Source organism: Perca flavescens, chromosome 11 (assembly GCF_004354835.1).
Source record: "Perca flavescens isolate YP-PL-M2 chromosome 11, PFLA_1.0, whole genome shotgun sequence".
Classification (NCBI taxonomy): domain Eukaryota; kingdom Metazoa; phylum Chordata; class Actinopteri; order Perciformes; family Percidae; genus Perca; species Perca flavescens.
Genome location: NC_041341.1, coordinates 6,802,464 through 6,818,999, shown reverse-complemented (window position 1 = coordinate 6,818,999; position 16,536 = coordinate 6,802,464). Strand labels below are relative to the sequence as shown.

At 44.3% G+C, this 16,536-nt stretch overlaps 2 protein-coding genes across 8 annotated transcripts in view; one reads left to right on the top strand and one right to left on the bottom strand.

Moving 5' to 3' along the window:
* Positions 1-16,536, top strand: part of caska (calcium/calmodulin-dependent serine protein kinase a) — a 199,954-nt gene that overhangs the window by 110,650 nt on the left and 72,768 nt on the right. The gene's annotated exons all lie outside the window — the stretch shown is intronic.
* gpr82 (G protein-coupled receptor 82) lies at positions 9,775-15,132 on the bottom strand. Its single transcript, XM_028591413.1, has 3 exons — positions 14,308-15,132; positions 10,191-10,331; positions 9,775-10,066 (listed from the first exon to the last, which is right to left on the bottom strand). Exons 1-3 carry the CDS (start codon positions 15,130-15,132, stop codon positions 9,839-9,841), a joined length of 1,194 nt encoding a protein of 397 aa, XP_028447214.1. The 3' UTR covers positions 9,775-9,838.

Below are 16,536 nucleotides of genomic sequence, written 5' to 3'. Positions count from 1 at the left end.
GCACACACACACACACACACACACACACGGGGGACGGTACACACACACACACACACACACACACACACAGGGTGACATGGTACACACACAGACAGACACACAGACACAGATGCACATGCACAGAAACACACAGACACATACATACACACACACACACACATAGGGTGACATGGGCCACACAGACAAACACATACACACGCACACAGACACACACAGACACACACACACACACACTCAAGACACATCAACCACGAAGCTGTCCTTGTTTAATATTGATGAGCTGGATTGTGCCACATCTCTCCATGCATGAAAGTCATTGAATTCATTTAAGAGCCCAGTGTTCATAAATCCCCGCGATGTCTCGGTCGTTATCTTCCTCCTCACTTCCCCTGCAGACCTACGCCGGCGAAGGCAGCAGCATTGGCGTGTCTATTTCTGTGGATCCGTGCGTTTGGCCCTCTCGTCGCTTCATGCAAATGCAGCCGCAAAACTGATAGAAATAGCATTATCTGGCTCGGTCTTGAACGCCAGTGAACTTTGTATTCTGTTCACACACCCAGTGTGTTTGCGCTAAGTACAGCATAGGGTCTGACATTAAAGTGATGCTGAATGTGGGATCCGCAAAAGCACAGATCCTCGTGGCGTTGTGTTGAGAAATCCGGAGCGGAACTTTTTGATGTAAACATAAATGCAGAGAGAGCCAGAGCCATACCTTACCATACAACAACAGTATTCCTTTTCTTCTCCAGATATACTTAGGTGAAGGGATTTCCTGTCAGAAGAAACGGCAGGCTTTACCTCTGTGAACCGTAAAGCTTTTGCTTCCTAGAATATAACACTGTGTCTCTGCAGGAACACTGAAAACTTTTACACAAACGTCAGCGTTCATGCCTTCTGGTGGCATTTCCGCTCGTCGTGTTAGAGATAACTTCTCTTCAGCCTGTGGTTAAAGTTGAGCGTGTGACTATGAGTTGTGACAGCACTGGGTTTACATCTGCCACAAAGATCCGGAAGTGCCATTCTTATAACTCAACTTAGAGACATCAGTGCTAGGCAGTTGTCTTTGTAATGGTCTCTTCATGTTCAGGTTACTTTATTGGTACCTGCAGGTAAAGTAGGTTTACAGTCTAAGAGGCAGGACATCCTTAAAACTTTGTAGACCACCACATACTGTAACATGCAACACACAGAACATTAAAAAATATAAAACAGTAGAACATGGATTTAAAAAACAGTACATGACCACGTTGACTTGTGCATATATATGCAGAAATTCTACAGCTAGTACATGACCAAGATGCTTGTGCGTTGTGTGCAAGTAATTCTACAGTTTGTTTAACAGACAAAAACAGTTTTTAAATCTTGTGGTTCTCAGTGTTTCCTTTAGGATTTTTTTTTAGCAGTGGGGGCAGGTCCGAACACCCTTTTTCTGCCGAGTGACATTCTCCAACATGCACTCTAACAATGCAGCCCTATTTCTGATTCCACGGGGGGCAGAAATGTTGCTGTGGGGGGCCGCCACGGTCAAATCAACATAGAGGAAACACTGGGTTCTACAACCAGGGACTATTAGCCTCCGTCCAGAGGGGAGATACTGGAATTCCCTATTCAGAGGGTGTAGGCTATCTGCTAAGATGGCCGTAGCTCTCTGCTGTAGTTGTTTAGCATACAGGGATGTATGGGGGGCACCGGTCAGCTTACTTGACCATTTTACAATTTGATTTTGGCGATTCTTGTGCTTAACTGAAACACACCCAAACCACGACACTAAGGAGAAAGATATGATGGATTCGATAAAGGCTTGATAAAATAATGTCATCATGGTCTTGTCTATATGAAAACGGTACCATTTTGCTGCTTCTCTTGGCTTATTGTGCACGTAGCTACAGAATGTGGTCATAGGGGGATAATTAGGAAATTGCAGCTGTTTTCATAGGCATTAAACAGTCTAAAGACAGTTTGGATCTTTTAAAGTGTGGTTGGATGATGATACTTATCCATAGTCCGTGTTAGGCCAGATCAGGAACAAGGCCACACAAGCAGTGAGGCAGGCCAAAGCCAGGCTACTTTAAAGGGCAGTTCACACTTTGTGGTGCCAATCCTAAAGCATTTTAGCCTGGTTGACACCATACCCTTCTCAGTTGTAACTAAGAGTGAGTCTGGGCAAGCTTCATTCACAGCCCATTTCCAAAGGGGTGTCACCAATGGACGCCACTCAAAAGCCTCTGGGCGCCATTGGATAGTCCTTCAACCAATCAGATCAACGATCTGGGTGACGTAGCAGCGACAGCGGCATGTAAAGCCCGCCTCAACGGTTGTGATTGGTGTAGAGCCCTCCTCAACGGTTGTGATTGGTGTAAAGCCCTCCTCAGTGGTTGTGATTGGTGTAAAGCCCGCCTCAACGGTTGTGATTGGTGTAGAGCCCTCCTCAACGGTTGTGATTGGTGTAAAGCCCTCCTCAACGGTTGTGATTGGTGTAAAGCCCTCCTCAACGGTTGTGATTTGTGATTGTGATTGGTAAAGCCCTCCTCAACGGTTGTGATTGGTGTAAAGCCCTCCTCCAACGGTTGTGATTGGTGTAAAGCCCCCTCCTCGGTTGTGAGTGCCCTCCTCAGTGGTTGTGATTGGTGTAAAGCCCTCCTCAACGGTTGTGATTGGTGTAAAGCCCTCCTCAACGGTTGTGATTGGTGTAAAGCCCGCTTCAACGGTTGTGATTGGTGTAAAGCCCGCCTCAACGGTTGTGATTGGTGTAAAGCCCTCCTCAACGGTTGTGATTGGTGTAAAGCCCGCTTCAACGGTTGTGATTGGTGTAAAGCCCGCCTCAGCGGTTGTGATTGGTGTAAAGCCCTCCTCAATGGTTGTGATTTGTTGCCTCGATTTGGAAAAATTGGAAATGGGCTTGAATGGGACTTGCAGAGCAAATCTCAAATTTGCCGGAAGGTCGTCAGGGTTTTCCCAAGGCTATACATTTTAGAGACCAGACAACTAAACGATTACTCATCGGCATATTATCCTTTTTGGAACACGGTAAAAAAACTTGAAAACAAACCCACGGTCCGTACCACGTGTCTCTAAGAGTGGATGATATAGTTGTTACTGATAACAACTCTATGGCTGAAGCATTCAATCACCACTTCATACATTTTCTTTGTTTCAGAGTCTTTAAACTCTGTCGTTCCAGCCCCTGCAGCCCTTCAACACCTCCTCACAGTTCTTCCATCCGGCCTGTTTTAGTGGGGGAGGCCCTGAAGGAATTGATGGCTCTGGACCCCAATAAAACAGCTGGGTCAGATGATCTTGCAGCTTTCTTCATTAAAATTGCGGCCCCTGTCATTGCGGCTCCCCTAACAGCCCTTATTAATCTCTCCCTCTATACAGCCGAAATTCCACCTGCATCGTTAATTGGTTTAAAAATCAATATAAATACGATTACAACCAGTTGAGATATAAAAAAAAAATGAGAGAATTGCGATGCAATTTGTAAAAGGCCGAGGGCGTCCTCTACTTTAGATTTAAATTGTTTGACTTCAGACCTCACTACGTTGTCTCATGTTTATTTATTTAGTTATTTTGATGTGAGATTTGTTTGAAAAAGTGTCACTTTTTGATAAAAGGACACATCTGTTGTTTTGCACAGTTTATATAAATACAGGAATATTTTTCAGTCATTTGTCTGCAGCTCATTCTGTATTAGGAAATTGGATCGGCAACTTAAAACTCGTGAATCAAACTGAGTTGTGAGTTGAGTGTATCGTTACATCCAGAGTCAGTGTGTTAGCTACAGTAGATGGCGGTCGGCACACCTCCAGTTCGGAGAAGCAGGCGGGAGTACCGACACTGAAGCTAAGCAATGTCCTGCATTTTAGACTCCTAAACACATCAATATCAGTTTAAGTGGACTATATTGATTGGCTATCTCCAGACCAAGCTCAATCTTGTAAGATTGAACATTAGTGTGGGGGAGTCTGCTCTGTATTTTCTACTGCACAGGAGGCGTGATCAACGGGCGTAGTTCACATGACTCTGTACCCAATTGGATAGTCCTTCAACCAATCAGAGCAAAGATCAGGGTGACGTAGCAGCGACAGCGGCATCAACGGGTTGCTGCGCTTCAGTGGCCGCCATGTAAACAAAAAGCTGCTCGGTCGCTTCTCTATCGTCATTGTCAATTAAATCCGCCAATAGCGCGCCAGGTGGATAAGCCAGTTTGTGATTGGTCCCCGCACATTTGTAGCCTTGACCAACTGCCCCTTTGCTCGTTTGAAAGCCATGATGTCTCTCTCTCTCTCTCTCTCTCTCATGGGTGGGCCAAATTCTCTGGGCTGGCAAAGCAGAGAAAGGGGAGGTAACCTTGCTCCTTATAACCTCCATAAGGAGAAGATTCCTGATTGGCCCATCTGAGCTTTCATTTTCTCAAAGGCAGAGCAGGATACCCAGGGCTCGGTTTACACCTATCACCATTTCTAGCCACTGGGGGACCATAGGCAGGCTGGGGGAACTCATATTAATGTTAAAAAACCTCATAAAGTGAAATTTTCATGCCATTGGACTTTTTTAAAGGGTTAGGAACTCAAAAACCTTGCAGAACACGGGAGTTGCTGGTCTGCACGTGGTCAGTTTGAGCACAGTTCTGGAAATGAATGATTTGAATACACGTCATTCCCTCTGCACAGCAAATGCCACATTCTACATATGAATAGGTACCAGTGAGCTAGATGGAGAGAAGACTCCTTTCCCCGCTGAATACTTGAATGTCAGCTGTTTTTACAAGGTAAAATGACCCTCTGGTCCACTCGGACCTCTTTGTGAAACACACCTGGGACTGTTTGCTGCCTTGTTAGCGCTGTTTGTGTGATGATGGGTGGCTGCGTGGCAGAGCTAATAGCATTTATAAATGCATCCAAACGGGCCTTGAGGTGTCGACCATGAAATTCTGACATTGAAGTTTCACAGTCAACACACTCATGCACAAATATCTGCATATATTTATAGACCTACTGCCAGTTATGAATGTGTCTCAGCTGTCCAGGTTTGATGGCAAAATTACCCCTTTGTGCTCCATAGTGCTTGTCACATTCACCTTTTTGTTGCTGTAATTGCCGCTGTTTTTTGTTTTTGCAAGGTTGTTGTCAAGCTATTCAATAGTCTGTCTTAAAGTGACAGGCGCAGCTTGTTTTTGTTGTCTTGTTTTTTTTTCTTCACATTGTGCTTTTGTCCCGTTGCCAGAAAATCCTTTGTTACACATGTACTGTATATGTGATGTCAGTCCTGTGTCATTAATAGTTACGAGCGCGATTGCTTGAGTCCCAGTATTTATTTTCACCACAACTTTATCTACAGCGCTAAGCATAAGCATAAAAAAAAATCATCTTTTGGAAATTGATCTTAATGCCTTAATTAAAACAATGAGGAAAAATCCAACCTTTAAGGACACCACTTTTCTTTGTGAATGAATAATGTATCTTGAATAAATACATTTTCTTCCTGAAAATACAGGGTGCATAAGTCAGTACACCCCTATGTTAAATTCCCATAGAGGCAGACAGTTTTTATTTTAAAGGCCATTTAAAGTTATTTCATGGATCCAGGATACTATGCATCCTGATAAAGTTCCCTTTATCTCCGCGCACGCACACACACACACACACACACACACACACACACACACACACACACACACACAGGTTTAAGTAATAGTCTTCGATACGTGCCGCTGGCGTCTGTAATGAAGCCAAACAAATGGGGGAATAATTTAAATAACAGTTGCAATCATTCATTAAGGAATTGGTTTCAGCAAATGAGCGACAAAATGGTTTCAATTAAGCGACCACAGGTTACGTTAGTGAGGGAGTGTGACTTAAGTGAGACCTGCCCTTTCTGCCAATAGTTAGGGTCAGTTTTTTAGTGTTCTCACAAGACAATGGTGTAATTTCCTCTGGCGACAGGGAGAACACGTGTCCCACGCTTCTTTGTTACAGTTTCAATCTCTCTCATCAGCGTTCTAACTTACCAACCAGCTGCCATAACTGAGAAGAAAGAAGCAGCTCTGCAGATACTAGTGCTAGTAAAAAGAAAAAATTGCAGGGGACGATGTGACGGTATAATATTCTCCTAAAAAGATGCCAAAACTAAACCTCAATCGGAGATAAGGCAGTAGGGGACACTGCTCTTGATGCAAAAATGTAATTTTGGGTAAGGATGCAAATACATAATTTATTGTTTTCAAATCTTTATCCATTCATCTAAACGTAATTTTCAGTAGGGTTACGCCATTTCAATACTGATTTTAAATACTGAATGTATTTTTATGAAGCCAAAGTTTGTGTCGGCCTCCTTCTGACACCAAAGACTTTTCTAGTATTTAGAGACACAGAGAGAGAGAGAGACACACACACACACACACACACACACACACACACACACACACACACACACACACACACACACACACACACACACACACACACACACACACACACACACAGACACACATTCAGCTGCAGTACATTACAAGCAGCTATGGCTTAGCGATATCATTATACAATCACACACACACACACACACAACACACACACACACACACACACACACACACACATATATATATGTATGTATGTGTGTGTGTATGTATATATATATATATATATATATATATATATATATATATATATATATATATATACCTTCCCATGGCGCTTTACGCCTGTCGTCCCTCAACGTTAGCTTTACCAGGTCCTATACTCCACAGCTATTAAACTGGCTTTAAAAAGTCTAAATCTTTCCTCCGTGCCTTCACAGAAACTAATTTTCTGTCGCCGTCTTGCTATTTAATTTATTCTTTGGTTCTGACCCGGCCAATTCAAATGGACTTGTAATTTTGCACACAACTCAAACGATTTCAACCTAATGTTGGTGCATCTTGAATTTATAATTTATTCTTTGGTTCTGACCCGGCCGATTCAAACGGACTCCTACTTGCACGCGGCTCAAACGCTACCTCGGGTATCCCGTCCCGGTCGGTTCCTTGTGCATTTACTATACCATGGACCTTCTTTCAGGCTTTTTAAGCTTTAACCCATACAAATCACACACAATCGCATACATTGCCTTTGACTTATCGCTCTCAACGCAGTTCTCAATTGGGCATTACTTTTATCAATTACTTTTACAGATTTTAATAGACTTACGAGTTTGTCGCTGCTGATCTCTCCCACCTAAATCTTCCTAGGTTAACTATTTGCAGATTTTCGATAAAAACAGGTTCTGGCTCACCTTTTCATTTCGGGCCCTGTGTGAGAGAGGTCGGCAGTCAGCACTCCAGTTTTTCAATTAGCTTTTTTTCCTTTCATCCTCCAAAATTCACCGTCGGGGCTCACCAAGTGTTAAGAATTATCTAAATGACGTGGTCGTTCTGATTTCTGGAGGAAGGAGGAGAGGCTGGGGTCGAATTGAAAGATTAAGCAAAAGGTTTAATAAAACAACATGAAAACAACAGTCAAAACACAATTGTTACACTGCAGCTGACAGCGGACTGATCTCATGCTTCATCCTTGCGGAGTCACAGAAGAACAGTCATGTGACATGACAAACAAATACACTGTAAACAGCGGACTCCAACTGCTTCCCTTGCGGGGTCACAGATTGAAGCCCCGAATCTTACTCAGGATCAGAATTATATCCCTTGGAATTGTGGGTGTTTCCCTGAATGGAAACTGTCCCAGGTTAAAGACACACCTCTGATTTCAGGTTTACTCCAGGTCACAGACAGAGGTCGTTTCACATGGTAGTGCCGATTCTGTTCAAGTTTACAGAGTTTGCATTTCCTTTGTTCTAATCACGTCTGTGGCTCCCCAAAAGCAGAAACAATAGTTACCTTTCCTGTGGGGACAATGAGTCTTCTTCATATGCTAAATGTCAGACATGACCTGATTCATTCTTTAGAAGCTAGGTTTTGGGTGAGGCAGTCAAATGCTGATTAGTGTAGTTACTTGATTAAATTTAGCTGCAGGCCCCATTAAACATTGTTTTCCAAACATAGCCTGGCTTTAACTTTTTTAAACCTAACAATAGCAACCAGTTTATCTACGGACAGAGTCCTAAAAATGAACACTGTGATTAATGGCGGATGGGTTGTTGGTGAAATAAGGTGTGTGTGGGGGGGGATAGGAGGAGGGATATACACACATCTGCAGGGGCCACACTTCACAGAACATTGTCTTCCTGAAAGCTCTCCCAATACAGTCTTGCACACCTTCTGCTCCAAACACGAGTGCACACTCTTGTTATCCCTCTTCAATAATTTACACACAATTACTGAACAGGGTTTTTGACACATGGGTATCAAATATTTATTGGTCTGCTGTTAGCACATGACGGGCGCTCTGCAAACATTTCCTTGTAGACTTGAAAATGACACTGCTTTGTTCCACATAGATGATATACATTTTTTATTTTTTTTTGGTTTTGTGAAAAAAAAAAAAAAAAAAAGTGCCCTTGCTAGAATCCGACCGGGGGACATTGCAATGTATGTATTTATTAGGGCTGTCAAAATGAACGCCGAAGTAACGACTTGGTGCAAATCCCTTTTAATGCCACTGATTTACTTTAACGCAAACATGTTCTGTGATTTTGCCCAAAAAGCTGCAGCAGTAATGTTGCAAGTAATTCTACTTGCAAGTAAACGAACTTTGAGACAATTTCAGTGATTCTGTCTATTCCTTGATAAATAATTATCGTAACAAATGCCTGCAGCAAAAAGGTTTCCCAATCAACTTTTGGAGAAAAGCAACCAGACGTCAACCTGCATGGGAACAAACGTGTAACGTTAAACCGCTATCAGAATTGTCGTCATTATCGCGGCGTGCAAGTCCCGTAACGTTAACAGTAACAGGGAATATCTCTGCCCGCTGTCATTGACAAAAGTTTTAAACACCATGAAGGTAAAAAAAATGAAACCCAAGCACTGAACTACCGTGGAGTTTGTGTAACAACAGGTCTATCGCTTCTTCTCTTTCCTTTCTGTTTTTTTTTTTATTTTCTGTGAAATAAAGCTGCATTCATGTGCAGCTGGAAGTGTTGGTTTCCCCCGCCACCGCCACCGAAGCTTCAAAAGCTAAAAAATAAATAAATATGGTGTTCGGTACAGCCCTACCTTCCAGATGGTTCTCTCCACAAGACTCAAGTTATTTGCATGAACTGTCGATGTGAATTGAACGCCCAGTCTCAAATACTATAATTTAATAATTTAAAAATATTTATTTTAAAAGTACATTAAAGGTGCCGTAGGTAGGACTGTGAAGATCCAGGGCTTAGCCAAAATATTTGAACATCGACAACTTCTCAGTCCCTCCCCCACTTTCTGCTAAAGCCCAAAACGGTCTTCTAAGCCCCTCCCCCCACAAGGGAGAATGAATGCGTGTGCATGAGCAGTGATTGACATGCAGTTAGACACACCCCCTGGCCCTGATTGGTGCATCTGAACAGGGAGCTGTGGATTTTTGCAAATCCCACTACAGGCTGTAGGTGGAGCCAGAGGAGCTGGATTTATTTATTTTAAATGACCTGCTTCATGTAGTTCTACTGGAACATAGGGTCAGTTTCAGCAAAATATGACAGAAAGTTAGTTTTATAAGTCTTACCTACTGCACCTTTTTAAGAACAGATTAAAAAATATGCGATCAATCGAGAGTTAACTAGGACACGCATGAGATTAATCACGGTTAAAAAATGATTGACAGGCCCTAATATTTTATATTCAACAACAACTAGACCACCACAGCGGCGGCACATTGTTAGGATTCTTTCAAAAGAAAGATTTGCCGTTTTACAAAACACTTTCTTAGCTTAAACCCGCCGTAGTGGTGGTGGCCACATTCCCATGCACCAACTGCTCAGCCTTCGGATTACCACTTCCTGTAACCGAACACATCTGTCTGCTTTCAGGGTTGTTCTGTTTGCACCTTAAAAGTCTGAGGGTTTGTTGGCGGAAGGTCTTGTCCAACAGGAAGTACATCAAAGGGTCAGTCGAAGCTCTCAGCGCAGCCAGAAGCAGCAGGCAGTTCTTCAGCTAGAGGAAGAGGAAGAGAAACCCGTCGTCATACAGTTGGCTCCTTTAGCCGTGCAGGGCTGCTATAAATAGGTTTAGGTAGTAAGAAATGACATCTCTTTACTTTAAGGGGATATATAGTCACCTCGACGAAGGTGGAGAGTGGATGACAGTGGCTGCAGATGTTGGGGCCGGGTGAATAGTTGAGCAGATGCTTGTAATGAGCCAGATAAATGAAGATGGGTTTGAAGATGTGGTATGGCAGCAGACAAACTGAAAGGACAATCTGAGAGGAGATGGCTCTTATTATGGGAAGCAGAGAGAAATGTGCATGATATTCTGTTTTTAGTGCTGCCTTTTCAATTCAACTCAATGTTCAAATTTGGGCAATTAATGAATGTTGGAAATGATTTCATTTGTTTTAAATCCAACACGCAATTTGTTGGATTTTAGCAGAATATGGAAAGCAGCAAAAACTGAAAACACTGTAAATATCTGTTTATCGTAAATAATATCGTTATTACAATATTCAACAACGTTAGCGCATATTTTTCTCATATCGTGCTGCCTAAATGACTGAAAAAATACACATAGCAACCACAGATGACTCAAAATGACTACAAAGAGGCACAAAAGGACTCCAGACACCCAAAACAACCACAAAATTAGATCACAGAGATGCAAAACTACTACAAAGAGACTACGGGCCCTATTTTAACAATCTAAGCGCACTGCGTGAAGGGCATGGCAAAGGTGCGTTTAGGGCCTGTCCAAATCCACTTTTGCTATTTAGACAGCGGAAAAAATGGTCCGTGCGCCGGGCGCATGGTTCTAAAGGGTTGAACTTAGTGTCTTCATTAATCAGAGGTGTGTTTTCGGCGTAACATGTAATAAACCAATCAGAGATCAGCTCCCATTCCCTTTAAAAGCCAGGCGCGTTTGGACCTTGGCGCATTTCTATTATGATGGAGGATTTGCACCGTAATATTTTAAGTTGTAATCTTTTGCGTGTGTGTGCTGCTGTGCGTCCCTGTGTGTGTGTGTGTGTGTGTGTGTGTGTGTGTGTGTGTGTGTGTGTGTAACAAGCATAGTGGCCCTCATTTATGAAACGTGCATACAACCTAAAACAGGCGTACGACGGCCGTACGCAGATTCCTAAAGCTCGGCATTTATCAATTTGGATGTGAGCGTAGGCTGCGATCAAATCTCACGTCTGGTCTGAACTCTTGTACGCACGTTTCTGAGTCAGCGTGGCCTTGCGGTGCAGCATATAATCAGTTTAACAGGAGAAGGAGAAGTCATCAGTTGATCACTTATCAGCAATGGCAGATCTGGCTCTTTTAGAAGACCTCTATGAGCCGGTACAATAGTGCACACGTACGCACGTGGAGCGCTCCATCGGATTGTTTAAGGGCAGATGGCTCGCATCAGTGGGGGGAGGGGGGACCCTATACACGGCAGAAAAAGTCTGCAACATTGTTTTAGCCTGTGGGGTTCTGCACAACATCTCGCAGGGAAACTGGGTGCCATAAATGTAGCGATGGAGCCAGATGACCCGATGCCCAGAGAGCAGTGTCCAGAACAGCCCCAACTGAAGGAGACAGGATATTATTATTCCTCGCTTTTAAAAGGTAGCCTATAGTGTTATGTTTGGCAATGATATTCATAGGCTACAGGAAACATGACGATGCACAACATTTTTATTTATTATTCAGGTTTTCATTTCTATGTCGTGAACGATTTATTTCTGCCATTGACAGAGTTATTTTGGCTTGTTTTCCCAGCCCATCTGCTGTCAGGAGACAGGGTCGTGGTGGTGGGCCAGCACGGGGGGGCGGAGGACACGCGCTCTCCCTCAGCTGTTGTCTCGTTCTGACTCATGAAAAAAAACACAAGTAAAATAACACTGCATAAACTCTGCTACCGTGTGTTTATTTAAATATAGGTACACCATGTAGGCCTAAGAGATTGCAATAAGCCTGTATATTACTATTAGGACTATAGAAGATGCGTCAAGGATGTATAAATTAAATAGGCTAAACTTCAGCTGGAGTCCGATTTACTACGGCAACACTGTTGACCGCATCAGTGATCTCTTTCCATTCCGCATTCTTTCTACAGCCTTTAATACCAGTTTTCAGGCTGCCAAATAGTCCACACGTTAGTGCAAATGAACCAGAGATATCAGGGTTTCAATCTCCACCTCTGAAAAGTTCCGCTTCTCAGCCGGATTACGTCTCGCCATGTCGTAAATTGTAGGGGCGAGGCCTCAAAACCCAGAATATATTGGGGCGTGATATTTAAATTACGATCGTTTCCAGCTGCTGCATTTATCAATGTACGACCACTCACGCTCTGATTGGTGTGATACGAACGTTTCATAAGTCACACGTGAAGCCTGTCGTAAGATGATTTCTGCGCTCATATCTGCGCTGGTTTCTATGTTAGGTTGATAAATGAGGGCCAGTGTGCGCACGCTGTGCATTAGCCTAGGAGCATTTTACTAATTTGCTGTTGACTTTAGACCAGGTTTTTGTTAGTCAATGGCGCATCATACACGCAGAATGCACCTGAACACACCTCCCTCTAAGACCAGCACGCCCAGAATGCACCTGAACACACCACCACCTGTGGACCAGTGTTTCCCAAAAAGCCCAAAATAACGTCCTCAAATGTCTCGTTTTGTCCACAACTCAAAGATAGTCAGTTTACTGTCACAGAGGAGAGAAGGAACTAGAACATGTTCACATTTAAGAAGCTGACATCAGAGAAATTTGAGACTTTTTGGAAGAAACAAATCGCACATTCAAATATTCTTCTGTGCAGGTGCGTTGGAAAATATCATCAACTTGGAACAAAGGGAAAAACTCCCACACTCTGCTATTGCTATAGCATCACCGTGTTTATTAACAGAAAACTAACCTTCTGACACCGGACCCTCATCAAGAGTCTCCTCTTCCATTAAAAATTACTCAAACTGATCAATCCATTATAGAAATAGCTGGCGATTCACTTAATATTGGCAGCTCTTAATTGGTTTTAGGTTATGGATTTTTAAGAGATTGTAATTAGTTATGATTAAAAATGCAATAAAACCACTGTAAAGTATTGCTGGGCAATATATCGATATTATATTACAGTGGCATCAATATATAAGGGTATATCGTCTTACATTTTGGATATCGTAATATTGTGATACAACACAAGTGTTGTCTTTTCCATGTTTTAAAGGCTGCATTTAGGGGCTGGGTATCGTTCAAAAAATATTGATACCGGTTCCTAAACGATACTTTTTTTTTTTGATACCAATTTTATTAAACAAATTAACAGAAATCTTATCATTTATTTTTCAGCTCCTACTACGTGAGTCCGTCTCTGTGTAACGTAGAGTTTTCCCCGCGTGTCTCTACGATGTGTAACGTTAGACAGCCAATCACAGACATTATTAGATCTTGGTAGAAGCATGCTGCGTGCTGATTGGCTCACTAACACTGATGAGATTTACTCCTTAGGTTTTGAAATTGGGAATTGAATGACTAGGTGTTTTTCGATACTCCATACTTTACAGGCAATTCGGTTGGTGCCTGAGAAGTACTGAATTCGGTACCCAGTCCTAGCAGCAAAGTGATGTCATTTTCTGAACTTACCAGACTTACTAGCTGTTTTCATATTTGCCTTTACCCACTTAGTCGTTGTATCCACGTTATTGGTGATTATCAATAGTCAATCCTACAATATCGCCGCAATATCGACATTGATGTATTTGGTTAAAAATATCGTGATATTTCATTTATTCCCATATCGCCCAGCTCTACTTTAAAGGAACACGCCGACTTATTGGGAATTTAGCTTATTCACCTTAACCCCCAGAGTTAGACAAGTGGATACGTACCCTTCTCATCTCCGGGAACTATATTCTCAGGCGGAAGAATATAGTACTTGGGCGGAATGATTTAGTAAGCCTGTCTGAGAATATAGTTCCCGGTTTGTTTACGGTTAGAAGATGGCTGTGTCTCATGTTACGTTGTTTTTTGTACATGCTGTGACTCTACAAATCACAACATGTAAATAGGAACATGTTGGCGTTATTTTGTCACTTATTTTACAATTCGGAGCAGTAGGATTACTGGGACCATTCACCTGCATGTTCTGTGCTTGGCTAAGCTACCGGTGGGTGGTTACGGTGAAGCTAAATTCCCAATAAGTTGGCGTGTTCCTTTAAAGTCATTATTTTGGAGTTTAGAGGTATAAAATATAGTCACCTGGATGACAGCGATGTTTCGGAACACCCTTCCCAGCAGGCATTGGGAGGTGGTGAGACTCGTGCTGCGACGAGAGCGCCGGATATGCCTCAACACCGTCACGTGGGACAGCAGCACCAGCAGGTAAAACACGAAGAACAGGGTTATGACGGGCACGGCGACAGTCGCGGAGCTCACGCCCCCGATCTCCACCGCTGGGTTGTAGCACGCCTCGCCGCATCCGCTCTTCGCGGCAGAGTCGCCGCTCGCGGCTTCGTTCACCGAGTAGTAAACTGTCACAGGCACGACGCCGCCGACCGCCACCACCCACACCGCGGCACAAACCCTGCTGGCGAAGGAAGTCCGCTTGAGACAGGCGAAGAAGCCGTGGGGCAGCAGCGTGGCACAGCCGCTCGGCCGCGACGCGTGCGTGTGCTGGATGAGGGTGGCGAAGCGGCTGAGGGCCAGCCAGGTGAGGATCATGATGCTGATGTAGACGTTGATGTGGAGCACCGGCGTGACGCCGTGCAGCACCAGCTGACACGGGACGCCGCTCTGCGTCCAGACGGAGCCACGGGCGTAGTAGGCGGCGAGGAAGGGCGCGGTGAGGGACAGCAGCACGTTGGAGACGCTCAGGTGGGACAGGTAGACGTGGATGGGGGAGGCGGCCGGGATGCACCGCAGGAACACCCACAGAGACAGTGCGTTGCCCGGGAGGCAGGTGAGGAAGAGGAGGGTGTAGACGGAGGGGAGGAAGAAGAGCGTGGCGGCGGTGGGGCAGAGTGGAGGAACAGAGGAGGAGTGGGACTCGTTATCCAGTAGAAAGGTGTACGTTGGATTCTCCATTTGGTCTGTGGCAACACAAAGGTGATAAATAAGAGAGAGAGAGTTACCGTTACATCGCTAGGTTTTGGTTTAAAAAGGAATATCTTCTGCTACGTTTCCCCCTCTCATTCCCCCTGCTCTGGCGTTTCCCCCTCTCATTCCCCCTGCTCTGGTGTTTCCCCCTCTCATTCCCCCTGCTCTGGCGTTTCCCCTCTCATTCCCCCTGCTCTGGTGTTTCCCCTCTCATTCCCCTGCTCTGGCGTTTCCCCTCTCATTCCCCCTGCTCTGGCGTTTCCCCTCTCATTCCCCTGCTCTGGCGTTTCCCCCCCATTCCCCCTGCTCTCGTTTCCCCTCTCCCCCTGCTCTGGCGTTTCCCCTCTCATTCCCCCTGCTCTGGCGTCTCCCCCTCTCATCCCCCCTGCTCTGGCGTTTCCCCTCTCATTCCCCCTGCTCTGGCGTTTCCCCTCTCATTCCCCCCCTCTCGTTTCCCCTCTCCCCCTGCTCTGGCGTTTCCCCTCTCATTCCCCCTGCTCTGGCGTTTCCCCTCTCATTCCCCCTGCTCTGGCGTTTCCCCCCTCTCATTCCCCCTGCTCTGGCGTTTCCCCTCTCATTCCCCCTGCTCTGGCGTTTCCCCCTCTCATTCCCCCTGCTCTGGTGTTTCCCCCTCTCATTCATTTAAATAAGCCTTCAGGAAGACAGGAACTTCAGAGAGTTGGGATGGCACAATAACACATGGTGGTTAAACTGTACTACCTGCTAAGTTCTCTCCTCAATTGAGCGTTCATTAAGACGGACAGACTTCTGTGTAACTCATCGAAATCTCCCGAACCTTCTTCACGTATGTGAAATGAGTTGTGCTGCTCCTGAGTTTTTCTTTAACAGTATCCATATCAGCATCCCACACAGATCGGTCAGTGTTAAACACACATACCTTTGACAGGAGCCCTGTCGAGATCATCCAACAACGGCGGCGCTCCTTCTAGTGAAGTATTCCCAGAGGAAGGTAGAAACAGACGCTATCAGCCGGCTCGACGCAGAGCTTTTTCTTCGCTGGCTTCTGATGAGACTAGAGGTTCACGTTTCACAGCTGGTCTCTCGTTTGTGTCTGTGTTTCCTGTTCCGCTTATACCTATGTATTTATGAAAGCCATGTAGCGTACTACTTGAGAATAGAAACTGAAGATGTGGTTCTCGTGGTTGTGCATTTTATTAAGTGCATGACAACAGCAGTCCACTGCATGATGTTATTATTTGGGCAGTTAAGAGCACAATTTGCAATCCTCCTCTTCTAAGTTTTTAAAAATATATATAATGCATATCAGTGTTTCCTTTAGGATTTTTTTGGGGTGGCCAGGTCTGTCCAAACCCTTATCTGCTTGGTAAAATACTTAGACTGTGTGTGTTTAATTGCCTGAAATGGTCTGGG

Coding starts and splice junctions, on each gene's coding strand:
- gpr82 (XM_028591413.1), bottom strand. CDS start 15,132: ATGGAGAATCCAACGTACACCTTTCTACTGGATAACGAGTCCCACTCC. Junction 10,332..14,307: donor GAAACATCGCTGTCATCCAG/GTGACTATATTT, acceptor ATCTCCTCTCAG/ATTGTCCTTTCAGTTTGTCT. Junction 10,067..10,190: donor CACTCTCCACCTTCGTCGAG/GTGACTATATAT, acceptor CTCTTCCTCTAG/CTGAAGAACTGCCTGCTGCT.